Here is a 27,429-nt window from a genome sequence, read left to right as displayed (position 1 = left end):
CGTTGTGCGCCATTTCCAAACGGAGGGCTTTTTGACGCCTTAAAAAAAAAAGGCTCGCTTAAGCCAGGGGAGATCCGAAAGGAAGGGACCGAGGCGCCCCTCTTTCTCCACGGCGCAGAGTAGAGGAAAAGTAAAAGCGAGACTTCCCGGCGGCGCCTGTAACGCAGGGATTGCCGAGCGCCCGGCTCACGCTCTCTTGGCGGGACCCTGCGGAGGGGGCCCGGGAAGCGTCCTCCTCCTTGGAAAGCCGCCTCTTGCCGCGGCAGCCTCAGCCCGAGCCCCTTCCCGGGCCAGCGGCGAAGTGGCCGGGAGAAGGGCTTTTTCTCTGCCTGTCCCGTCCTTCTCACCTGCTCGAGTTTCTGCCACGGCCCAGAGAAGTAAAAGTACCCCCCAGTACCAGCTCCAGGATCGCTGGCTGCGACTGTCCGAGGAGGAGGGGGAGGCGCTGCCGAAGGGGACCATGCCGAGTCCTCTGAAGCAGTCTGAGAGTGGGGCGAGATTATTCTGCCGACTCTTCCCCGACCGCTGTCCCGGGCGGCACAAGAGGTCCGCCCTCTCTTAGGCGGGGTAGATTGGAAAGTGAAAAAGGTCTCCGCCCGGTTGTCGAGCAATATTATTACCATCACCATCATCATTATTATCGCGGTTGTTATAGTGTCAGGAAACCAAGGACAGTAAGGCGTCTTGACCTCCTTGTAATGTCTTCATACTCTTAAGGGGAAGTCATTAACCCGGAATGATTTATAAGCAAATCTCAACACCTGGCCGACCCTGTCTGTAGGGTTTGGAAAGGAAGGAGCGTCAGGTCTGCTTGATATTTCAGCGGCAAGGAATGGCACCCTTCCATACACCTCAGAAGTTGAACTCAACAAGGAGTGTTGTAATCTGATACGGAGGTGTAACCTTTTGACTGGAGTCTGGGCACAACACAGCTATATCTTGAGGGATACAGAAGTTTTAATGGATGCTAGCCAATTGGGGTTTTAATGGTTTTAATGGATGCTAGAGTGAGCTCCTGTTACTTGTCCCAGCTTCTGCCAACCTAGCAGTTCGAAAGCATGTAAAAAATGCAAGTTGGAAAATAGGAACCACCTTTGGTGGGAAGGTAGTAGCATTCCGTGCACCTTCCACGTTTAGTCTTGCTGGCCACATGACCACAGAGACCGCTTCAGACAGCGCTAGCTCTTCGGCATCACCACCTAGAGTCGGGAACGACTAGCACATACGCACGAGGGGAACCTTTTTCTTTAGCCAATTGGTCCTTTCCCCCCCTAAATTTCTCTTCATGGATATGTTTGAGTAAACAAAACATGGAAATATGTCAAACTTAGAAACATAGAAAACAAACAGCGGAAAAAGACATAGTGGCCATCAAATCTGTCATTTGCGCTCTTTATTTTTTGTTTTCTTTTTAATTTATTATTTTTTAATTACAATATGTTTGTTGCACAGTCAGCCAGGTATTCAGACTGGATTTTGCATTTTTATCCACCTATTGAGTCCTTTTCTAGCACCTGGGATAGACAGATGTGAATGTTTGATGATGTTAAAGGTATTGTCGCAGTATGTAAGCTGTTGTAAGTAAAGCTTCCTTTTGCAATTTATTATTATTAGTATTATTGTACAATTGTATCACAGCGGCCAGTTGTTTCGCCGGATTTGGCATTGGTTACTAGTTGGGCCCCACCCAGGGGCCTAGGACGTCGTAACGTATTTTCGTAATATGCGTGCAGATCCAAGCAGTGCGGCTTTTTGCATTTGACTGATAGTGATTTTGTCAATTTTTAACTGTTTTAAATGTAATTCCAGTGCTTTTGGTATAGCACCCAGTGTGCCAATTACCACTGGAATTATCACTGCTGGTTTGTGCCATAGTCGTTGAATTTCGATTTTTAAGTCCTGATATCTTGTGATTTTTTCATGTTCCTTCTCGGCGACCCTGCTATCACCTGGTATTGCGATGTCTATGATTGTGACCTTATTTTTCTCAACCAGTGTGATGTCTGGTGTATTATGCGCCAGTATTTTGTCGGTTTGTATACGGAAATCCCACAAGATCTTGACCATCTGATTTTCGGTGACTTTTTCAGGCTGATGTTCCCACCAGTTTGTTGCTGTTTTAATATTATAATTTTTGCACAAATTCCAATGGATCATTTGTGCTAATGAATTGTGCCGCAATTTATAATCAGTCTGCGCGATTTTTTTACAGCAGCTGAGTATGTGATCAACAGTTTCATCAGCTTCTTTGCAAAGTCTGCATTTGGCATCATCAGAGGATTTTTCGATTTTGGCCTTAATGGCATTTGTGCGGATAGCTTGTTTTTGCGCAGCCAGGATTAGTGACTCTGTTTCTTTCTTTAATGTACCTGTTGTTAACCATAACCAAGTTTGTTCACTGTCCACTTTATCTTTTATTTTTTCCAGAAATTGGCCATGCAGTGCTTTGTTCTGCCAACTCTCCATTCTTGATTTTATCACATCTTTTCTGTATTCTTGTTTCGTCTGTTGGGCCTTCAGTAGATTTTTGTTCTTTACTTCGATTAATAGATGTTCTTGACTTTCTTTTAAATAATCAGCCAGTGCATGTTTTTCTTCTTCAACTGTTTGCTTCACTTGTAATAATCCTCTGCCACCTGATTTTCGGGGCAGATACAGTCTATCAGTACACCACGTGGATGTAAACTGTAGTGCATTGTCATTAGTTTCCTGGTTTTTCGGTCCAAAAGGTCCAAATCAGCTTGTGTCCAGTTAACTATACCAACTGTGTATCTTATAACTGGTATTGCCCAGGTATTTATAGCCTTGATTGTATTTCCACCATTCAATTTAGATTTCAAAATTTTCCTAACTCTGTTGGTGTACTCTCGCCTGACAATAGTTTTTACTTCTCCATGCTTGATGTTATCCAACTGCAGAATGCCTAAGTATTTGTAGGCTTCATTTTCTTTGCATTTAATTAGTTGGCCATTGGGCATTTCAATTCCCTCAGATGCAGTGATTTTGCCCCTTTTTATGGATACAGTGGCGCATTTTTCCATGCCAAACTGCATTGAAATATCGGTGCTGAATACTCGGACTGTGTTTGTCAGTGATTGGATTTCTATTTCCGACTTTCCATAGAGTTTCAAATCATCCATATATAGTAAATGCTAAATTTTTTCAGCTTTTTTGGCTGTTTGGTAGCCTAATTTCATTTTTTTTAAGATTACTGATAGTGGGATCATTGCGATGATGAAGAGAAGAGGTGAAAGTGAATCACCCTGGAAAATTCCTCGCTTGATATTAATCATTCCGTAGCTCTCATTCCCTACTGCCAACTCAGTTCTCCATTGTTTCATTGCCTTTTCAGTAAAGGATGTAATATTTTTGCTAATGCCAGTTGTTTCTAAGCATTTTATGATCCAACTATGTGGCAGTGAGTCAAATGCCTTTTTGTAATCAATCCAGACCATATTCAAGTTCATTTTTCTGTTCTTACAATTTTCTAATATCATTTTATCAATTAGAAGCTGATCTTTTGTGCCCCTGCTCCTTCTTTTGTTGCCTTTTTGCTCTACTGGCAAGATGTTGTTTGTTTCCAAATAATCCATCATGTTATCTGCAATAATGCCTGTGAGTAATTTGAAGGTTGTTGGCAAGCATGTTATTGGTCTATAGTTTTCAGGTGTTGTTCCTTTAGTTGGATCTTTCTGAATCAAGTATGTTTTTCCAGTTGTCAACCATTCATCAATTTGGCCCTTTTGTAAAATTTCATTCAGTTTCCTGGCCAATATTGCATGTAAACTGGTCAGATATCTGAGCCAGAAACCATGTAATTGGTCCTTTCCAGTTGATGTCCAATTCTTTACCTTTTTAACTCGATTTTTGACCATCTCAGTTGTTATTTCTAATACTTGCATTTCTTTGTTGCCAATGCTTTTCTCAAAGTCATGTATCCACTTTGCTTCCTTGTTGTAGTCCTTTGCATTTTCCCACAATTCTTTTCAGAATTCAACTGTGGCCTGTTTTTCTGGTTTTTCGCTTTTGGTGTCACCATTCACATTAAGACTTTGATAAAAACGCCGTTGGTCTGATCGAAATTGCTGATTTTGTTTATATTGGATGATTCGTGCCTCATATCTTTCAATTTTTCTAGCTGTTGCTGTTATCTGCTGTTTTACAATCTCTACAGCTTCATTGATGTTTCTTGTATCCAATCTATATCTTCTGATTAGCCGATCTATGATTTTGTTGTTTTTAAGCCGTTGCTCATGCATGTTCTTTAAGTTACTAGCATCTATTATTATTATTATTATTATTATTATTATACAATTGTATCACAGCGGCCAGTTGTTTCGCCGGATTTGGCATTGGTTACTAGTCGGGCCCCACCCAGGGGCCTAGGACGTCGTAACGTATTTTCGTAATATGCGTGCAGATCCAAGCAGTGCGGCTTTTTGCATTTGACTGATGGTGATTTTGTCAATTTTTAACTGTTTTAAATGTAATTCCAGTGCTTTTGGAATAGCACCCAGTGTGCCAATTACCACTGGAATTACCACTGCTGGTTTGTGCCATAGTCGTTGAATTTCGATTTTTAAGTCCTGGTATCTTGCGATTTTTTCATGTTGCTTCTCGGCGACCCTGCTATCACCTGGTATTGCTATGTCTATGATTGTGACCTTATTTTTCTCAACCAGTGTGATGTCTGGTGTATTATGCGCCAGTATTTTGTTGGTTTGTATACGGAAATCCCACAAGATCTTGACCATCTGATTTTCTGTGACTTTTTCAGGCTGATGTTCCCACCAGTTTGTTGCTGTTTTAATATTATAATTTTTGCACAAATTCCAATGGATCATTTGTGCTACTGAATTATTATTATTATTATTATTATTATTATTATTATTATTATTATTATTATTATTATTTAGTTTTGTTGAATGATGGACATGTATTTATCTCAAGCAAATTTAAACCAATTTCTGATGATGTGCCTTTCAGTATTAAAGACAGCTTATAGAATCATAACAGGAAAGTACAACAAAGTGTGAAAAGGAAAAGCATTTTCTAGGTGTGATTTTAAAAAATGAGTAAAAAAAACCCTATAGTTAAATTGCTGTTTAACCAATTTTGTTGCCTTTATTTTGTACAATGACAATAAAGACTATGCTACTATAAAAGCAAAACCTTGGCTTGAAAGCATTTAGTAAATCACTTTCCTAAGCAAAATTCCTGTAGTTATGATAGATCTCCCTATTACAATTTTATCAAATTTTTCTTAGGCAGATCTGATGTTTTTCAAAACAAACATTGTAGGCCAGCTTCCAAAAGTGATATGGCTGAGATTGATCTCCCTTTCTATTTTTACAATTTTAGTTATTTTAAAGCTATTCTAGTTCTAAAAGTGTAGGATTTTTAAATTGAATCTAATAAGAATTCTCTTTTTGTAATTCTTCAAAATTACATTTTGGTAATGGTAAAAGAAATGGCTGCATGGTTATAATTCAATTCCAAAAATTAAGCCACCATATGATATTTATGCCATTAAGTGGTGATAAACTATAGAGACCTGCAGAGATTATCTTAGAGAAAATATTCTCCTCAATTTACAACCACAATTGAACCCAAAATTTCCATTGTTAAGCGAAAAGTTGTGAATTTTGCCCCATTTTACGACCTTTTCCACTGCAGTTGTTAAGTGAATCACATAAGTTGTTAAGTTAATAATATGGTTGTTAAGTGAATCTGGCTTCCCCATTGACTTTGCTTGTCAGAAGGTGCCAAAGGTGATTACATAATCCTGGATACTGCAACCGTCATAAATATGAACCAGTTGCCAACCATCTGAATTTTGATCATGTGACCATAGGGATACTTCAAAGGCTGTAAGTATGAAAAATGGTCATAAGTCCCTTTTCTCAGTGCCATTGTAACTTCAAACAGTCACTAAATTAACTGTTGTAAATTGAGGACTACCTGTACTAATAGCTAATGAAAATGGAGTTCCTGTATTAATTGTGGAGTCTGATATCTGATGAAGCCTATTTTGAATGGCTATCACCAATTTTGAAAGCCTAATAGCTTGATCCTAACAGTTCAGTTGAACCGATAGTGGCATGCTGGCCTGGGTCACAGAATCCACAGCGACCCAGGTTGGCCATGCCTCCAAACCAGTTCCCCAGTCGCTGCAGTTGCAGCTGCCATCTTGTTTTTCAGTTCTGCGCATGCGCAGAACAATTTCTATTGGACTGTGCATGCACGCATCCAGTGCGCAAAGCATGCCCACAAGTGAACCAGCAGTAACGGCGGCTAGAACCCACCCGTGGCTTGTTCCTTTTCATCTCTCTTACACTGAAAAGCGTCAAGACTAAATTTAAATTTCTTTCTCATGCTATTGTTTTCCCCATGTCAAGTCAGGGTTTTGCTAACATACTTCACATATCTTTTCCAAAATAATGTCTGCAGTTCTCCATATGTCTATTGATTGAATTATCTGAGTTACTCAATTTTAAATTCTGAATAATACAGAGGTGGCGTTTTCTCAAGAGCTTTGTTATCATGAGTTATATAAAAAGAATCATTCTGTAAATTTTCCATCATTAGCTTAAGCTGATCCAAAGAAGTCAAGCAGTTCTATCATTTTTTTTTGGACAGGCAAGGTCAAGTTACTTCCTTATGATCTAAAATTTACATTAAATGTTTGCCTATTTAACAGTCTCTTATGTCATGTACAAAGAAACCACAAGAAGCTCTTGCCAAGGGCGAGAGTAGTACACCAATAAACTAAGGATGGCATTTTATTTTTCCCGTGCTAAGAAAATCAGTAATAACTAACTTTAACTATGGCTTTTCTGTGTGTTTCATCAGTGACATCATCAAAATAATCAAATTCCCCTTGGATGCAGACTCTACCAGGTCATGACCCTACCCAGATATGACATGCTCCCTACCTGATGCTGGAGTCAGAATATCATGACTCCTATAGGCCATGTTGAACCTAATCCCATCAAAAAAAAAGTGACAGTCAATCCTGCACTGTGTGATTATCCAGCCTTCATCCTATATGGATTTGAATCAAAATTAAGTAAAATGAATAATTCACAGAACTCTGGACTGCAGTGTATTTGAGAAGAAAACACTCATGTCTCGTCTTGTATTCCCCTCCCTATAAATTGTGAGCCGCCCTGAGTCCCCTCAGGGAAAAGGGCGGCCTATAAATAATAAACAAACAAAACAAACAAACTATGTATTGATAAATAAATGAATAAATAAATAATTTTCTCTCATTTTTTCCTTTTATGTACTCTTTCCTTTGTATTTAAACTATTCTTTCAGATTTGAAAGTTTTTTTCCCTGCTAGATTGTTGGGTAACTTAAGCAAAAATATAAAGTAAAATACACTATATTGCCAAAAGTATTCGCTCACAACTGCTTCTGATTATGTGGATGGGTGAGTGAATACTTTTATATATAATATAGTGTATGTTTTATAGTGGCACCATATAATTAAGTAATAAAGAAAGTACATTCATATTCTGGTATATATACAGATTTGGCTTCAACTAACACTGATGTCATACATTTTTAAGACTATGGCAAAACTTGGTGGATTTCACAATTATTTCCAGGTGGGATGGTAGCAGCCATTTTATTTTATCTATTTGACATAGGATAATCTATTTATTTGATTGTAACAGAAAAATAAATGGCAGTTCCATGAAGCAGCTTTAAAAAACATTTTGTTACTATCCTCAAAACAGCAGGATCAATGTTCCCTCTAATCTGCGCGCCTGCGCGGCCACGCAGGTAACAATAAAACACCGCACAGAAGTTTCAAACTGCAGCGCAGTGTTTTTTAATGTCTTTAAATGTGACTGAAAATATCCCCCCTCCTTCCCTTCTCTCTCTGCACTGAACTCTCTCCTCCATCTGGTGATTGGTGAAATCAAGGAAGACTCTGCCCGGAGACCGATGACGCTGCAGAAGGAAGAATTCCCATTGGTCCTCTGGGGCTCCGTCGGTTCCTGGGAAAACGGGATTCACTGGTTGCAGCCTGCTTTTCTCTGCACATCCGGGATTTCTCAGGCATTGCATTGTCTGAAGCCCCATTCTGGGATCCACAGTTTTTCTACAATCCCTTCATTTTGGGGAGAGAGGGAAGCAGTGTGGAATTGGACTGCCTGAGCCAAAGGGGTCCACGGGATCTTGAGACTTCATTTTTGAGCAGTACCAATCCATTCCACTCTTTCCTTTTCCTTTCTGTCCTTCTTCTATCTTCCTTTCCATTTCCTTTCCTTTCTCCTTTCTTTTCTCCTTTCTTTCTCCTTTCCTTTCTCCTTTCCTTTCTCCTTTCCTTTCCTTTTTCCTTTCCTTCCTTTCCATTTCCTTTCCTTTCTCTTTTCCTTTCCTTTCTCCTTTCCTTTCTCTTTTCCTTTCCTTTACCCTTTCCTTTCCTTTTTTCTTTCCTTTCTTTCCTATTTCCTTTCCTTTTTTCTTTCCTTTCTCTTTTCCTTTCCTTTCTCCTTTCCTTTTCCTTTCTTTCTTTTCCATTTCCTTTCCTTTCTCTTTTCCATTCCTTCTTTCCCATTTCCTTTCCTTTTTCCTTTCCTTCTTTTCCATTTCCTTTCCTTCTTCCTTTCCTTTTCCATTTCCTTTCCTTTTTCCTTTCCCTCCCCCTCCCTTCCTTCCTTCCTGGGGGTCTGAGGGAAAGGGAAGGGACCCTTTTCCTCCTTGCCCCCCTCCCCAACATCTGCAATTATGGTTCAAAAAAATTCAGGTGCTCAGGCATGAAAATGTGCTGCTCAAACACTATACTTGAGCAAAAGACAGTCTTAATACTGCTATGAAAATGAAATCATAGCATAACAGAGTGATACCCATATTGCCAGTTGTGTTGCTAGTGGAGACCCCAAAAAGGACAGCTTTTTTCTTTCTTTGCAGCATTTTGTATCCTTTTTTCTTACCATGCAAATGATCCTCCAAACAAGTACTCTCAATTGTACATAAGTCATAAGTAATCTTAATGTTATAAAATACAAAATAAAAACATGTATGAAAAACTATATAGGATAGCAACAAAATGCCAACATCCACATACTTGTGTGCCTCTGAATATATCTCAAGTAAGAGGGTGTGTTTATGGAGATAGATATTCATGTTTCATCTGTAGCATGGGAAGAACAAGTTCTACAAGATACTCTTATCCAAAAGTTTTATTGCATTTTCAAACAGATTGGTTACATTCCCAAATGTTACAGAACAAATACATCATCAAAAAAATGCCTTAACAGATTTTAAATAACATATAAAATTCTTCCTTTATAACCATAAGCAATGTACTGAGTCTAAAAGATACTACTGGTAGTTGACAGTCTCTTCCTTTTCTACCTGCACATCCAAAAAGCAGGGTACTAGTAAAGGCTCTAATAAGTCAGCAGAAGCAGCTTGCATTAAATTATTTACATGTTGGAAATGCAGCAAAGGGTATCTTTTCACAGTTTATTAATTACTTATGTAATGATACGAATACAAATACAGAAGATATTACAGAGAGCCATGTTAGTCTATGGTAGCCAAGCATTGTTGCAAACTAACACATTCTATTAAAAAAATAAACTCTAGTGATGAAAACTTGTATGTCTTTTAATAATGCTTGCTAGTTTGAAAAGGTGCCATCAGACTCTTACTGATATAACGATACTTAAAGGAATGAGCAACATTCTGTTTTTAACCAGTCTTGCTCTCTTCAATCTTGCAAATGGGTGGCGATGGTAGGAACACAAAATCATTTTATTCCTAACTTGTTCCTATCTAGTTTTACAGAGAAGTGGCAGAGTGTCCTGTAGTAGCCAACTGCAGATATTCCAGGGTGTCTTTGTAGTAGCTAGTCATGCACGAAATCTCTTGCATCTGGCAATCTCCCTTTGGTCTTTTTTGCAAAGAGTCCTTTATCATCTCAGCAAAGTCAGCCTGCAAACGCTGCTGATTCTCCCTGGAAATAGCAGTAAATATTTTTAATTATCTATACATTTCTACCCATCAATACTTCTATCCCTATAAATGGCTTTTTAAAAGCTAGAGAATAGAGGGAGCTCATACAGCAGTGGCAACACCTAGTTGATCTTAATAATAGCAAGTTGAGGCCTGGATGGCATCTGGGTGACAGACCATCAGAATATCCCAGGACTATAGAAATGGTGAAGAAATTGGGAAATAAAACCAAATAATAACAGAAAACAGTGGCAAGCCACCCTTATGAATACAACATGGATGTCTACACATATACACATCAAGATAATAAACATCAGTGGTGGGTTCCGGATTCCATTCCAACCAGTACAGTTGGAATGGCCACAGCGTCACCCACATGCACACATGCCCCCCGCGCGCGTTGTAGCTGGAAACGACACTTCTGCAAGCCTCCGCAATGCTCCAGCTGCTCGGCAGAGCGTCGTGCAGGCGCTGTACATGCCATGTATGTGTGCGGAAGTGCCCACAGCTTTAAAACACGGTAAGGAGCTTGGGCGGGTGGACCCTCCGGAGCACCGGAACGGAACACGGTGCTCCGGACAGGCTCCGGTACACCTGTACCGGGGCATACTGCCTGCAACCCACCACCACTGTTCACTCTAAGGTGCGCGGCCGCACACATGGCAAGTAAACATTGTGCAGCAGTTTCCCACTGCCGTGCAGTGTCATTTGCTGGACACGGACTGCAGTCTCTGTACTCTGCAGAATGGCTGTGGAATCGTAAACGAAACCCCCTCCAGCTAAACAGGAGTCTTGACAACATTTTTAAAAAAAAGTTTGGGTGGAATTGGTGCCATGACAATTTGTGTCATGGACTTAATCATTTTAAATTCCATAAAATGCTAGTACACATCCTTTCTGCCAAGAGATCAGAAAAAACAATGCTCGAATCTTCTGATATTTAAATGATTTATAATGTTGTTTAGATATATAATTTGGATTACATTTGAAAGCTATGCATTGGTTAAATACTACGGAATACAATCCTGCCGCAGTTCTTCTTTCTTTTTTGGTTTTAGAAAAGGATAATTCCCTTTTTAGCCAGGCTTTTATTAGATTAACATCAGTTTTTAAGTAGATTTCAATTTTAAAAAAATCTGTTAGCTGCTTTGAATACCTTGAAGATGAAAAGATGGGGTACAAAACTTAAATAATAAAAAATTGTACATTCATTTTGAAAAATAAATGCAATACTTGATTAATTTCATATCTTTATTTAAAATAGTTTTGGCATGGCATATGATTTTATTGACTCAGTTGGAAATGATGTGGATGTTGTATCTGATTCTGAGGTATATATATTTTAAGTAACATAACATATAGCATATAGTCCAAACTTGCTAGACTATTTAATTGATCTTACTACTTTAAAGGGGGAGAGTTTCATGATAAATTATTTTATTACATTTATGTTGCATTTATATATTATATTTATTACATTTATATTCCAAATTATATATTTGTATTGTTATTTTAGTGTTTATTGTCAATTTTGATAGATATTATATTGATATGTCAATACTGATTTTAATTATACTAAATAACAATTACTGCTATTTATCAGCATTAAATATTTACAGTTTTTAATATTGAGTTAGTCATATTTTAGAATAATAGGATTATCTTTTAATAGGATAATTGGCAAAATCTAATTCAAATGTGGTGGGTTGCATTCCAAAGGAATGTGAGAGGACAGGTTGCCTGAAAAATGCCAGGACCCCGGCTGTTGGTGCCATGTCTCTCTCTAGCCAGTCTAACAATGTAAAAGTTGAGCATAGAGCTTTTTGTTTTTCAGTGTGAGCGGAAAAGTATAGTGTTTGAGTGGCACATTTTCATGCCTGGCATTCATCAGGCTGAAACCTCGCTCGCAATCGCGCTTGACGCTTGGAATGTTGCGCAAATGTCCAGCAGACGTGACAGCAGTTCAAACTGTTGCTCTCTTAGGTGCTCAGGCATGAAACTGTGCAGCTCAAACACTATACTTTTCCACTCACACTGAAAAAAAAATTAGAGGGAACATTGCCCACCACTGCTACACATATACACTTCTTGAGTGAGAATGTACTTTTTTATATGTGTCTATATCTTGCAGAGGGCAAAGTTAGTTTGGGAATTCATGAACCTGTCCTCCAAAAGCACCCCACCCTTAGAAAATAACAAATAGGAACAACATATACTGAAAAAGATTCTTCTCTCCCTTTTTCAAAGGAAAACGAGAACTCTCAATCAACAATGCAAAAGCCAACCCTGATTTGAACACTCGTTAATATCACAGCTTTTTAATAAAAACAAAAAAACCTCTTACGCAGAAGGAGGCAATGGAAGATTATATTGCTGATCCTTCACACCTGTCAGCCAATAAGTAATCTCAGTTCCTTTGCCCTAATATGAAATGATAAGATTATAATTAATTATTAATTTATAATTATTGTTATTACTATATTGCATGATTTTTTTTAAAAAAAAGCAAATTATTTAAACCCACTGAATGTATAAATATATATAACACATGTTGTGATTAATTCAACCTCAGGATTTGCTAGCATGACCATTAAAAGAAGGAGAGGAAAGGAAAGGCCTTGGACAAGATGCTATTTTATAAAGTAATCAATTGCAAAAATTTTCACCATAAAGGCAACAGGACTATTGTTTCCCTGAGGAGGAAGAAGACATTTTGCTTCTCATCCAAGAAGCTTAATCTGGCAGGATGAAGGGGGGGGGGAGGTTCAAAGTATCATATTTCTTTGGCAGTCATCTGGATATTAGCACTCTCCCTAAGAGCTCTTGAAGCCACTTGGAGGGTTTATCTGTGGAAATGGGGCCTGTGGGGGGGGAAGGTCAGTGGCAGGTTAAGGCTCACAGGTGCCCTAAGCACTGACAAATCTTGGTGCCCCGCCTCCTTTGTATATACTGTACAAATCTTCATTGGGTGTTTTTTTCTTTCTCAACTTTGTGGTGTCACCTTGGCCCTGATGCCCTAAGCACATGCTTAGTCTGCTTAATACATCACTGGGGGTGGTGAAACTGCTCAATGTTAACATAAATGGCCTCCCTCCCCTCCCCAGCCCCCCCAAAAACTTCAAAAAATTATCACAAGTTCACTGCTGCAAATCAGGAATGCATTTCCCAATCCAAGATCATATAATAACATTTATTACAAATAATCCTCACTTACCAAGGATAACTGGGACCAGCCACTACATCACTAAAGGTTGTGGTTGTAAGGTACCACACTGAGTTATTACAGTTGTAAGGTGACTTGCCAACTTACAGTGAATGTTCCAGCAGTATTAGTTGCCATGAATCCCATGTTATTATAGCATCCCACAGTCACGTGATTATCATTTGTAACCTCCTCCCAGCCTCGCCATTGATTTTGCTTGTCAGAAGATGGCAGTGAAGGTCACAAAAGTGATCATATAATCATGGAATGCTGTGATGTTCTATTTGTGATCTGATCATTAATTACCCAAATCACAATCAAGTGACCACAGGGACTCTGCAATGGGTATAGTTATGAGGATCTGTCGTAAATATCTCTCTCATTCCACACTGTTGTAATTTCAAATGGTCACTGCATGAGTGAATGTTAAGTGAAGCCTACCTTTAAGTAGGTTGGACACAACTGAACTATAAAGTTATATTTTAAAAGCTATTTAGCCTCTTAAATAAATTTTCACTGTAAACAGATTTTTAAAATTATGAATATATGGTTATAGATTACCTTCAAATATGTTTCTCCTCGTTCTTCATACTGGAACTGACAGTCTGTCCTCTTCAGAATATCAATAGTGGAACCACTTACATGAATCCGCAAAGCTAAAAGTAAGCATATAAAACAACCACAATATTTGTAAGATAGTTTTTATTATTTTATTAGTTTTGGGTTATGCCAAATTATATTTAGTAATTCTTGATTTTTTTTATGGGTGAAAACAATAGAATTCAGTTATCTGAAAAGCACCATTGTTTTCATAAAAAACATTTGTAATTAAGTATATGTAATGCTGAACATACTAATATAAATTTGGATTAGCTTTGATGATTTTATGTATTTATTGGTCATATAACAATTTATACTAGAATTCACCACAATTCCAGGCCCAGGTAACTGAACAAAGTCAGGCTGATGTTTTAGACTTTAAGAGAGCTGACCTTCAACACACTAGGAGTCTAGGAGACTAGGAAGGATTCCATGGATGGAAATCCTAGAGGGGAAAACAGCATGAGATGCTTGGGTTACTCTGAAAAACAAATAATAAAGACCCAAACAAAAACAATACCAGGAGAAAGAAAAACAAGAGACAAGCATGGTTGCATAAAGAGCTCTCTGGCAAACTGAAGGACAAATAGGACCAGTATAAAAAATGGAAAGAGTGGCATTTAACAAGAGCAGAATACCAGCAAGTAGTCCAAATATGCAAGAAGGCGAAGGCATGGAGTTAACTAAGACTTATAACAAATGCCAAAAATGGCAAAAAAAGAGAGAAGTTATTTACAATATGTCAAGGAAATGGTTGATTCACTAGTGGGAGAAAATGGCAAGAAAATGATGGGCAGCAGGGAGAAAGCAGAACCGTTTAATTCCTTCTTTGCATCTGTCTTTAAGCAAAAGGGAAAAATGTAGCCCAACCTAACAAAAGCAGAATGCCGATCAAATTAGCAAGGAATTGATAAGACACCTATCTGCTTTGGATGATTTCAAATCTCAAGGACCAGATGGTTTAAATCCCAAGGTCCTGAAGGAGCTGGCAGATGTGATCTTGGAATCACTGAATGAAATCTTTCAGAGATCCTGAAGCACATGGAAACTGCCAGAGGACTGGAAAAGAGCTGGTGTGGTGCCAATCTTCAAAAAAGGCCCCAAAAAAGGATAGAGAAAACTATAGAATAATTTGCTTAACATCAATACCTGAAAAATCCTGGAAAAGATAATCAAGCAGTGGATTTAGGAGCATCTAGAAATGAAGAAGATGATTACTGGAAGCCACGGGCTTGTTAAAAACAGATCATGCCAGACAAGCTTTATTGCCTTCTTTGATAAAATGACTAAGTCAGTCAATCAATGAAATGTTGTGAATGTGGTATACTTAAAGTTTAATAAGGCATTTGACAAAATAGACTCTAGCCTATTTCTTGGTAATATAGAACAATGTGAAAGAGATAGAACCACCACCAGATGGATTTGCAGTTGGCTGACCCAATGCACTCAGTGTTTAGTCCTCAATGGAGCTACATCTATGTAGAGAGAAACATGCAGTGAGATACCTCAAGGTTCTGTTTTGGGTCTGGTAATCTTCAACATCTTCATAAATGATCTACATGAGGGGATAGAAGAGAAACTCATCTAATCGGCAGATGACTCCAAGTTGGAGGAAGGAGCATTGCCAACACTTTGGAAGATATACTCAGGGGATATCTATGAGGGGATAGAAGAGAAACTCATCTAATCGGCAGATGACTCCAAGTTGGAGGAAGGAGCATTGCCAACACTTTGGAAGATATACTCAAGATTCAAGATATACTTCAAGATTTTGACAGACTTGAGCATTGGGTCCTATCGAACAAAATGCACGCCAAAATTGGGGGGAAAGATCTAAATGTGGATGTCTTTTGAGGTCCAATTATTATTCACTATTGTATTGAAGTGAATACAATGTGAAGATGATACAATAAAGGAAATTGAACGGCATGTTAAATGTGCTTGGTAGGCATATAATTTTCAAGAACAACTTTCCCCTGTGCCTGAAGAGAATTTTTTTTTATCAGTGTGTGCTACCTGCTCTAACATATGCCAGTGAAAAATGTATATAGTAACCTCACAATCAATACAAAAACTACAAGTGGCGTAAAGAGCCATGGAAAGACACATGCTCAGCATTACAAGACAAGATAGAAAAACCTGCACATGGATTAGAGAACAAACAAAAGTATACAGTATCTATCTAGAATCTCTAATCTGTGCTCTCCAAGCAGAAATTAGGTGCCCAATTAAGCCATTCCACACTATGGAAATGCCACGCTATCAGCCCCCTCTACCGCAAAGATCCTGCAGGAGAAGAGCAGTCTGGACAACCATGGAATCTGGCAGGGTGAGAGCTGTGAGCCATAAACACAGAGCATTTGCTGTGACCCAGCATAACAGATATAGCACCCTTGCTGACCTTAATGGGGACACTAAAGAGACAGGTCAAGGTAGTTGTGATAATGATGACTCAAATAAGCAGGGGATCGTGGTCCAAAATGAAGAACTTTCTTTGGAAAGGTGAAATGGGGACCCAGATATCACAGGTGCTAGGTGCTACTGCGAGCAGAGACAAGAGGTGTATTCTTAAGATAGCCAAGAATGCAAGTAAGGATTGTGACGTTGATACTATTATACATCTTAGCACAAATGATCTGTCACAAAAAGATGTATTTTCTGTGAAGAATGATTTCCAGAGGTTGGGATATGAACTCAGTAGTGTAGGTTGTAGGCTTTTCAAACCTCTTTTCAGAGGTTTTACCAGTATATAAGGAACAAAAAGGGAAGGGACAATGTGTAGCAGAGTTTAATGTGTGGCTAAAGGAGTGGTGTAAAAGGGAAGGCTTTGGTTTTATTAGTCATGATGCCTGCAGCTAGTCCAATGAAAAACTGTATAAAAGAGATGGTTTGCACCCATCCACGAAAGGGACTGAGTTACTTGGCATTAAATTCACAGATTTTCTGGATAAACATTTAAACTGAACAGTGGGGACAGAGAATTAATTAATATAGAACATTTCTGTCCCCAGCAATCTAAAACTCATAGGGTTATCAGTGCATGTAACATAGATGTTTATGCGAGTAAGATTATCACTCCTGCTGTCAAGCAAAACCAAGCATTTAATAGTGAGTGCCATACCATGTGCATGAATCATACAAGTAGTAAGAAACTAGGGGCAGTCAGGCATAACACAGGTTATGTAGACAGTAAACACAGGGTCAATCAAAATGGACTCAAATGTCTATACACCAATGCACAGAGTATGAGGAATAAACAGGGTGAATTAGAAATTCAAATAAATGAGGGCAGATACGATATTGTAACCATTACAGAAACTTGGTGGGATGAAACCCACAAATGGAACATACAGCTAGAAGGATTTAAATTATTTAAAAGAAGTAGACCAAATAAAAGAGGAGGTGGAGTTGCACTATATATAAGAAATAACTACATCTCTACAGAAATAGAGCACAACAATGATGAAAACTATCTTGAATGCATTTGGGTCAATATTAAAGGTTGGGGGGAAATGATATTGCCATAGGTCTATACTACAGGCCACCCAACCAAGCAGAGGAAGTAGATGAACTTTTTGCTAGTCAGCTAACTAAGGTATGTAGGAAGCACACCACAATAGTAATGGGGGATTTTAACTACCTTGACATCAACTGGGAAACAAACTCTGCACCAAGTGGAAGGTCCAACAGGTTCCTAACGAACCTAGCAGACAACTTTGTTTCCCAAAAAGTAGAGAAGGGAACAAGGGGATCGGCCATATTAGACTTAATTCTCACTAACAGAGAGGAAATGATAGAAGGTGTTGAAGCCATAGGAACCCTGGGGGCAAATGAGCATTCAATATTGGAATTCAACATTATGCAAACACAAGTAGTAGAACAAAGTCAAACTAGAGTCTTGGATTTTAAGAGAGCTATTTTCAATAAACTTAGAGAGACATTGGGAAGAATTCCATGGATGAAAATCCTCAAGGGGAAAACAACTCAAGAAGCTTGGGAAATTTTGAAAAATGAGATTACAAAAGCTCAGTCTAGCACAATACCAATGAGGGGAAAAAAACAGCTCCCAAAAGAAACCAGCATGGCTGCATAAAGAACTCTCTGACAAATTGAAAGACAAAAAAGTTAAGTATAAAAAGTGGAAAGAGGGGGACATAACTAAGGCAGAATATCAGCAAATAGCCCGAGCATGTAAAGATGAAGTGAGAAAAGCTAAGGCTCACAATGAAGAAAGGCTTGCCACAAAAGTAAAAAATAACAAAAAAAAAACATGTTAAACATATTTCACATCTTCCAACAAACAAGAAAAGGGTTAAGGAAATAATTGGTCAATTAGCAACAAAGATGATTAGGGGACTGGAGACTAAAACATATGAAGAACGGTTCAGGAACTGGGTATGTCTAGTTCAATGAAAAGAAGGTCTAGGGGAGACATGATAGCAGATCACATGAAGTGTTAATACCACTTTATAATGCCTTGGTAAGGCCACACTTGGAATACTGCATTCAGTTTTGGTGGTCACGATGTAAAAAAGATGTGGAGACTCTAGAAAGAATGCACAGAAGAGCAACAAAGATGATTAGGGGACTGGAGACTAAAACATATGAGGAACGGTTGCAGGAACTAGGTATGTCTAGTTTAATGAAAAGAAGGACCAGAGGAGCAGTCTTCCAATATCTCAGGGGTTGCCACAAAGAAGAGGGAGTCAAACTTTTCTCCAAAGCACCTGAGAGCAGAACAAGAAGCAATGGGTGGAAACTAATCAAGGAGAGAAGCTACTTAGAACTGAGGAGAAATTTCTTGACAGAACAATTAATCAGTGGAACAGCTTGTCTCCAGAAGTTGTGAATGCCCCAACACTAGAAGTCTTTAAGAAGATGTTGGATAGCCATTTGTCTGAAATGTTTTCCTGCCTAGGTAGGGGGTTGGACTAGAAGACCTCCAAGGTCCCTTCCAACTCTGCTATTGTATTGTATTGTATTAAGAGAGTAAAAGAATTGAAATGGAAATGGGCTGGTTACAGAGCAAGAAAAACTGAAGGCAGGTGTATTTGTATTTGTATTGTATTTGTATTTATTTGTCTTGTATGCCGCCCACTCCCGAAGGACTCCGGGCGGCTCACAAAAGACAAGGGAAGGTGGACCAAGGCAGCTATAAAATGAATCCTTCTTGATAAAAAGCATCCACAAAAGAGACCTAAAACAAAATGGATCGATGACATCAGCAAGTTTTGCAGGCCCAATTGGCAAAAGAAAGCTTAGGACTGTATTAGTTAGAAACATGCCAAAGAGGCCTTCATCCTGCAATGTATAGACAATGGCTAAGTTGATGGTGACATTTGTATTGTACATTTCCATCAAGTAGGTAAGAAGCTATATATGTTGCAGTGCCTTGTAATCTAAATCCACAAAAATTACATGCTTATCTATGAGATAGTAAGTCTTTATCATATCTTGATAAAATGTTTTTATATATGAAATTCTGAATTTGACTGTATAAAATATTGTACAGTTAGAAACTCTGTTCTTACGTAAACCTGTAGACTCCATTCTTGAAGCTGTGTTCACCGTGTCTCCAAACAAGCAGTAACGAGGCATTTTAATCCCAACCACACCAGCTGCACACGGACCTGAACACAAGATAAAATAGAAATTCTCTGAAAAGGTAAGTCCATATTGCAGGGGTGTCAAACTCAAGACCCGTGGTGCCTCTGCCAATGAAAATGGAGCTTGAGAGGGCCGTATGCATCCCCCTGAGCTCCATTTTCACTGGGAGAGGGTTGCAGGAGACCGTTTTCTCTGGCAGAGCACTCGGGCCACCACAGGTGAATTAGAGTTTGACCCCTCCCGCCATATTGTATAATTAATCTCACTGTTTACAATCCTTCAATCATGTATCAATATTTGTAACTCATAGTTGTGTACTTATTCATGGATGTTTACACCCATCATTAATACTGTTTCTCATGAGTTAAGAGTATAAAAATGCCAAAATCAATTACCAATCATATGAGTAGAATGAACTATCGTCAACCAAAAATTATGCTACAATTAAGTTATTAAGATACCATAAAGTATTTCTTATTTTTCCTAGTGTGTGTTCATGAAAAGATATCACAAAGGAATGAATGTAGCAGGATTGATTTGATCACTTTATGAACCGAGAGCATTGGTAAAGAATACTTTCTCTCCCTCCATATATAGATGGTGCAATTGGAGAAATGTTAAAAGATGGATAAAAGATGGAATGACTATGCAATATTTTTAAGATGTGTGAAAATTCCATCTCTGCCTGATAACTGGAAGAATGTTGTCACTGTTCCCTCATATAAAGGAAAAGGCAACAAGAGTGAATGAAAATCTCAGGTGCGCTGGTTTGATAAATGTGCTTGGGAAGATACTCAGCAGAATGCTGATTGAAATATCCTGGCATTGAGCAAAAATTAACAAACACCTTATTCCGTTATTTGTTTGTTTGTTTCTTTGCTTGCTTGCTTATTTAATTTTTTTAGTAGATTATTAGGAATTGTTTGACTCTGAAAATTTATTCTATGTAAAACAAAGATATGTGATGTCACTTGATTATTTAATATACTGTATGTATAGGTAAATAATTAAGAAATGTTTATACAGATATTAGATTTGTGTTGCATACACAAATGTGGATGTGGCTTTGTTCACGGATGATATCATGCTGATAATTGAGAATATGAGTGATTTGTAGTGACTGTGCAAGAGATTATATAATATAATGAGGTATATCAGTCTGAAAAATATTGCACTGAAATCCAAGACATATTTGGTCAAACACTATAAAAAAAAATACCTGAAGGAAGAGTGGATGGGCTGGGAATAAGGAGAAGATAGAAAATTTTACTGTTGGGTGCAACTGATTAAATTCTGAAAAACAGAAATGTAAGGAATATGTCGAACAAAAGACAGCACATGAATTAAAGACCACACATGAATTGTTGAATGGACATGGTGAAAAAAGGATGGTTTGCAATACTGAAAAACATGGAAAGATACATTAAATGCTGCTAAGTGATGATATAAACTATATTTTAGTTTCCTTTTCTGCTGTTAATTTCTTTCCATTACTGATTCTTACTCATCTTCTAGACTTTGCATAGTTGCTTCTCTCAAATGGGAAGAGCATAAGAGATAAATATCAATATTTCTTTAATATTTTTTTCTATTGAAATAGTAAAAAACGTATCAGTTCAGTAATTTATTTGCAGTCTTTAATGCACTTAGTCTAAGCACTCCTTTGCAGTCAACAACATATGACACAGTCTAGAAGGAAGGTTTATTACACAAACTACAATTGAATGTCCCATGTCAAAAGACTATCCACCTTGTTAATAATAAGTTGAGTGGCGGGAATTTTCAATTAATGAGAGGGAAATTCTTGTGTACTTTTTCAGGAAGAAGACCAAAGACCATGTTTTGAGGCAGCATTCTAAGATCAGACTGAAGATTAACAATGTAGATGCAATTGTACTTAAAGAAATTTTGATCAAGATAATGAGCAAGATAAAAGAGTTTTTTTCCTGAAAAGTTTAAAGAGAAAAAAGATAGCATTTTGATAGGACCAAGTGGATCTTTACTTTTAAACAACAGAAGTTTAGATTGAATTCAGTACAAAAAGCAAGAGAATTTCTAGAAAAAATTGAAGGGGGAGAAATACAAATCTATGTCATAAAAAGGACTAAACAACAACTACACAATATTGAGGAAGAGGAATTTAGAGAGGAATGTCTGTGGTGGCTTAATTAAAACATAACTCATTAATAATGCTTTCTTGAGGTCAGTTTTCATGAACAGTACAGAAATTCTGAATTTTGTATACAAGTGTATACAAAATACAAATTACAAGGAAATATTGATCAATAATATTAGGAAGCTATTTATGCTTGATATTATCTTTATAATATTCACTATATTCTTTTTTGAACAATTAGTCACCACTGATAATTTTCTTTAAGGTAATATTTTAAATCCTGATAATTATATAATACCATTACAATTTATAATAATTTCTAAATTATTATAATAATTTCCATTATTACTTTAGGAAAATGTAAACATGATATTAAACATCGTTGCTTGCTTTGTTTGTTTTGATCAAATGTTTGACAGAATCCTCATACCAGAATGAATTCCTATTCGAATCCATACAGGAAGGCCAGGAAGATGTTGTAATTCAAATGACCCCATGAAACTGAGTATATCCAGGGCCATCATGGAAATGTCCACTGCATGACGGTTACCATTTCTGTTTGGTAAACCACTTACTACCATATATGCATCTCCAATAGTCTCCACCTGTTGAAACATGAGAAAAAAATCACAAGATATATCTGCTTAGGGAAAACGTACACGGGAATCGAGCACTTTTAGAGAACTCCAGATTGAAGAAACTTGTTACAGAGAAACTTCATGAGAGTATGGATTTTTAAATTTTAAGAAAAGTATCTCCTTTGTATTACTTTGGAAAAACCTTTTAATTGGGAAGGCCACAGATAAAAATAATTCTTGCCTTTTTTTAGTGCACTGTTGCCCCCACTACTTTTGTTTCATCTCAAGGTAATATTTTATATTTTGTTCTCAAACTGGATCACCTTATAAACATCATGATGATCAAGAATGTGGTCAAAGTTCTTGTAGATGTCATTCAGCATGTCTACCACTTCCATAGGTGTGCTGTATTTACATATGGTTGTAAAGCCCACAATGTCACTGAAGTAGATGGTGACTTCTTCAAATAATTCTGGCTCCACAAGTCCAGTCTCCTTCAAAGATTTTACCACAGGCCTGCGGGGAGGGGGGGGGAGAAGAGGGCGAGGCTTATTAATTTCAAACATAATTCTGGCATGATAGTCACAGCTTTTATCTCTTGTTGAATCGCCTTGAAAGAGATGGCAGCTATAAAAATGTGATTAATAAAATAAATAATTTGTTGAGATATGATTACCGTATTTTTTGGAGTGTAAGACGCACTTTTTTCCTCAAAAAAGAGACTGAAAATTTGGGTGCATCTTATACACTGAATACAGCCTCCCAAAACCCCGCCCCCTTCACCAAAATGGCTGTGCATATCTTGTAGAAGGCTTTCACTGCGCCATTCACTGACCTAGGGATATCGCCAAGCCGTGTGAGTGCCTGTTTGCCGCTACCCGGGTCCCACGGCTTGGCGCCTTCGAAATGCCAGTGAAAGGCACTCTGCACGGCTGGAAAGGGGGGTTGCCGGATGGCTGCTCATAAGCGTGGTCGCTTCATGGCTTTCGCCCATGATGCTGTGCCCGGCTCTTTGGGAGCCTGCTTGGAAGAGAGCAGCTGCCCAGCAACACCAAAACAATAAACCCTCCCCTCATAATAAGGCCCAAGCCATATTTTGTGAGTAAAAAGAAAATAAGACCCTGTCTTATTTTGGGGGAAACACTGTATCTATTTGTAGAAGAATGATCTTTGAAAATGGTATCTGCGTATCTCTTGAAGAGGACTAGAATTTGAATGGAAGCAGAAGAAATTTTTGCATGCTATCCAGACACAACAAGATAAATCTCTTATGCTGTTCAATATTGCACAAGTTTTTGAAAAGACAAATATATTTAACATAGATTTTAAAGCTTATCCTTAAGTATTTGGACATACTGTAGTACACAAAATTATCTGCTACACTATCCTACCTGTCAATGACTACTTTAACCTAAGACTGTCTACTGTCGACCTCACCCCATTCCTAAGAGGTCTGTAAAGGGCGTACAGAAGCGCACCAGCATGCCTGCTGTACCTGTCCTACTGTCTCCATTTATTCGTACCCATTTACTGTGTTCATATTTATGTTTATACTTATACCTGTTATCTTTTTCATGTTTGACAAACTAAATAAATAAATAAAATAAAGAAACATAAATCTGCGTACAATTCTTCAATCAGCAGAATTCTGTTGATACTGCAGGTACTATTCCCTGGTGGACAAGACTCACCGTGGGAGAAGCATGAAATTTAGTTTGTCAGCTCTATCTCGTTCTGCTTTGTACAGCTTGGTTCTCTCTTCTACTAAATGCTCCAGGTTTCGTGAATACAACTGCAGGCGTCGGATCAATGTGTCCATATAGCTCTCATTGTTTTGGTTGTGGTAGTTGCTAGGAATATTGTAAGAGCAAAAATGATATTTTTCAAGAAAAACAGCAAATAGAATTTGTGGAAATTAATCTAATCTTTAAATGTTAAACAATCAAAAGGAACATCCACCAATTGTCTCCCTCCGAATAATAGTTATAAATAGATATAAAATGACATGCTAGAAATGGTTTTAAAAGTTGTGGATAAGTCTTAAAAGAAAAAGAAGTAAGAATATTAGTATTTAAGGGTTTAAATGCTACACTAGATATCTTAGAGAGAGAAAGAGAAAGAAAAGAGGGGGGGGGAACATATGAATGAGAGAATAATCAGGGAGGGATTGAATCTAATCAGTAATTATTGGGGAAGAAGAGGGCCTGCCTACTATGTGAGACACTGCAGGATTTAAGTGTTCTCTCTTTTCGCCTATTAATATTTACATGAGGCAACCGGGTGAAATCACAATAAGGTGATTGGTGCCTTGAGTTCTGACCATCATGATTTACAACTGAAATTCCAGTCCCAATTATGTTCGCAGGTTGTGAGCTACCTGCAGAGAATGAATAAAAGAGACAGAGACAGAGAGAAGAAAAGAACCTGGCTGGAGCAACCTACAGTATATGATCCAACAGCATTTTTGTATCACTAACCTTTACAGTAAATAATTGTGTTATTTTACTTGATTTCTCTTCCCTTTATTCACTTCTACATGTTTTCTTTTCATACATGGACACTTTTTAAATACATTATCATTTACTTTTGCCCATGTCCTGTACATTTTGCCATATTACTATATAAAACCTTGCTTTAATGTAATGATTTCTTACCTAAATATCCTACCTAGAGTAGTTTCAATTTTCTTAAAATCTGGCCTCTTTTCTGGATCTTCTTCCCAGCAGCTTTTCACTAGACAATATATCTGGCAATGCATAATCCAAACCAAGGTTAGTTAATCTATTTTGGGTTTTATGATAAGATATCAAAATGGCATCTTCCCTTCAGGCAAGGTTTACTCATCTCCCCTTCCCTGGCACATAACTATTGTGTCAAATATTAACCACTTCCTCAAGTTCCAACTCTTTTTCTTTGCAAAACTGAATAACTAGTTAAGCAGTTATGGTAATTTATTTTATCATAGCCTGCCTTTCCTCCTGGATCTTAAGACACGAGAGCAATGATGGTGAATCTTTTAGACACCGAGTGCCCAAACTGTGCGTGTGTACATATGCCCAAATGGAAAGGTGCACACACATACGTGAATGCATGCATGCACAGACATGCATGAAAATGCATATGCACGGACATGTGCACAGACATGCATGCATGCACAGCAGAGACCCGAAGACCAGCTGGCCAGTGGGGCAACCCAACACTGGCAGCGCAGCACGAGGTAAGATCTTTTTCTTTCATGAGCCTTTGTTTCATCGTTTGCAGGAAACAGAAGCTCACGAAAGAAACACCATGGAGATCTGACCTTCCAATTGGGTAGCCCAGTAGTGGGTTTCAAAAATTTTTAGAACCTCTTCTGTAGGTGTGGCCTGCTTGTGGGAGTGGCTTGCCAGCCATGTTATTGAGTGGGAGTGGTTTGCCAGCCATGTGACTGGGTAGGCGTGGTCAACTTGTAAAATGTGATGAAACTCACTTAACAACGCTCTTGCTTAGCAGCCAAAATGTTGACTCAGAAACTCTAGCATTTGAAGCACGCAAGTCTTAAAGCTGTCAAGTTACAAGACCCTTGCACCCCTAACCCTTTAGAAAAAACCCCAAGGGTGTTCAAACTTGACAGTTTTAACACTTGTGGACTTCAACTCCCAGAATTCCTCCTCCAGTCATGTTGACTCAGGAACTCTGGCATTGAAGTGTGCAAGTCTTAAAGCTGTCAAGCTACAAGACTCTTGCACCCCTAACCCTTTAGGAAAAAAAACCCAGGGATGTCCAAACTTGACAGTTTTAAGACTTTAAGGTTTAGATAGGACTCTTAGAGGCGGGCAGGGCGATTGGTGAGCCAGCCAATCAGTGAGCAGTGGGCAGGGCAAGCGTGGTGCGGACAGGCGGGGGGAGGGAGCTGGAACCGGTCCTAAACAGCATGGTAGATTTGTGGAGCCTCTTCTATAGAAGAGGTTAGAACTGGCAGGAACCAGTGGGTAGCCACATCTCTTACAAGACTGCACAGTATTTTAAAAAATAGCAAAAACACATCTGCTAGGCTTTTAACTGTTGATTGTTCAAATGACCCTGATTTTATTATTGCATTTTGTTTCACTGTCATTCCTTAAGTGTGCATACAGAGCAGGGGTGTCTAACTCAGGGCACTGGGGCCAGATCCGTGGCCCACGGGACTGCTCTGAAAACAGTGAAGGACTGGCCCGCAGTGCTTCTGCCAGTGAAAACAGGCTCCCGAGCTCCATTTTTGGCTGCCACAGCTTCCTGCAACCCTCTCTGCCAGTGAAAACAGAGAGTTCCATTTTCACTGGCAGAGGATCGCAGGATGCTATGGCAGCCAAAAATGGAGCTCGGGAGCCTGTTTTCACTGGCAGTGTGCTTGGGCCATCACAGGCACCCCTGACATGAGTGATATCGAGCTGGCCACACCCACCCTGGTCCCCAAGGTCAAACACAACCCTGATGTGGCCCTCAATGAAATTGAGTTGACACCCCCTGATATAGAGTGAATATATGAACAGGAAAAATATATATATAATGGAATGAATAAATAAGTAAATGAACAGGATTACACATACGAGCTGCAGAATTAGAAAAAAAAAAACACTTGTGATGCCATTTAATGGTCTTTCAGGTTTTGTAGCCCAGATCTGGTAGCATAACTATCCCAGTTGTTCTTACCTCCCCAAAGGAAATTATTACCAGGCCTGTTTTTCCAGTGAAGCACAAAGGTTAAAAATCAGTTGTTAGGATAAATATGGCAAGAAAAATATAAGGGCTTGCTTTCATGTCTGTTGAGGTGTATAAGACATCATTTTAATTGCTCCTTTTTGCACTTTAAACTCCAGCTGCTGTGTAGTAATTTGCCTAACCCTACATTCTAACAGTGGTAATCAACTAAGAGAAGAATTACAGTTGGAGAAAAGTTAATTACTTTTTGCAGCTCTCCATGGTTAGTAGAACCCTAACCCACAACACTGTATGTCAAATTTCCTAATTTCAGCTGACATGCATATACTTCACTCTATCAAAAATTCTTGTTTCAGTTAGAACGTACATCTTGCTCTCGCTCTCGCTCTCCTTCTGTCTCCAATAAAAGATCTGGCCGGAATGGTCTTTCTTCTTTGCTGCTTTCTACTCTATAAAGTTTTTCTGTAGCGGGAGAGAAAATATGCAATAATAACATAAAAAGACAATGGATATGCTTGCCCAATCTGGGGAAACTCCCATTAAACTCCTCCTCTTTGGAAATAATAGAATTTGAAATCTAATATATTTGGAGGATACACAAAGGAGCAAGAGCATGAGAACAGAAGTGTTGTTGGTAAACAGAAACCATCAAGGAAATATTTTATAAATAG

General features: G+C 38.4%; 2 protein-coding genes and 1 long non-coding RNA gene across 6 annotated transcripts in view; 1 reads left to right on the top strand and 2 right to left on the bottom strand.

Moving 5' to 3' along the window:
• The window catches only part of PLBD1 (phospholipase B domain containing 1), a 35,978-nt gene extending 35,431 nt beyond the window's left edge, over positions 1 to 547 (bottom strand). The window contains exon 1 of the mRNA XM_087723267.1: positions 348 to 547. Within this exon, the coding sequence (XP_087579393.1) occupies positions 348 to 462 (115 nt within the window). The 5' untranslated portion in view covers positions 463 to 547. The remainder of the gene's footprint in view (positions 1 to 347) is intronic.
• The window catches only part of LOC148044085 (uncharacterized), a 28,183-nt gene extending 6,287 nt beyond the window's left edge, over positions 1 to 21,896 (top strand). For 3 of the 4 annotated variants that reach the window (XR_015697729.1, XR_015697731.1, XR_015697730.1), the window contains 5 exons: positions 12,223 to 12,376; positions 13,734 to 13,839; positions 19,321 to 19,442; positions 19,982 to 20,143; positions 21,205 to 21,896. This is a non-coding gene — a long non-coding RNA (uncharacterized LOC148044085). Of the gene's footprint in view, positions 1 to 10,200; positions 11,307 to 12,222; positions 12,377 to 13,733; positions 13,840 to 19,320; positions 19,443 to 19,981; positions 20,144 to 21,204 lie in introns of those variants that run through there. The other variant, XR_015697732.1, reaches the window with a different exon arrangement.
• Positions 8,773 to 27,429, bottom strand: part of GUCY2C (guanylate cyclase 2C) — a 77,217-nt gene continuing 58,560 nt past the window's right edge. The window contains exons 19-27 of the mRNA XM_087723266.1: positions 27,126 to 27,220; positions 24,733 to 24,824; positions 23,770 to 23,928; positions 22,402 to 22,594; positions 21,931 to 22,105; positions 19,309 to 19,407; positions 13,739 to 13,833; positions 12,320 to 12,396; positions 8,773 to 9,976 (exon numbers count right to left, since the gene is read on the bottom strand). Of these exons, the coding sequence (XP_087579392.1) occupies positions 9,802 to 9,976; positions 12,320 to 12,396; positions 13,739 to 13,833; positions 19,309 to 19,407; positions 21,931 to 22,105; positions 22,402 to 22,594; positions 23,770 to 23,928; positions 24,733 to 24,824; positions 27,126 to 27,220 (1,160 nt within the window). The 3' untranslated portion in view covers positions 8,773 to 9,801. The remainder of the gene's footprint in view (positions 9,977 to 12,319; positions 12,397 to 13,738; positions 13,834 to 19,308; positions 19,408 to 21,930; positions 22,106 to 22,401; positions 22,595 to 23,769; positions 23,929 to 24,732; positions 24,825 to 27,125; positions 27,221 to 27,429) is intronic.

Source organism: Thamnophis sirtalis, unplaced genomic scaffold (assembly GCF_051295495.1).
Source record: "Thamnophis sirtalis isolate CommonGarterSnake01/CBP01778 unplaced genomic scaffold, rThaSir2_p1.2 scaffold_9, whole genome shotgun sequence".
NCBI classification, from domain to species: domain Eukaryota; kingdom Metazoa; phylum Chordata; class Lepidosauria; order Squamata; family Natricidae; genus Thamnophis; species Thamnophis sirtalis.
This window is presented reverse-complemented; position numbering and strand designations above follow the sequence as displayed.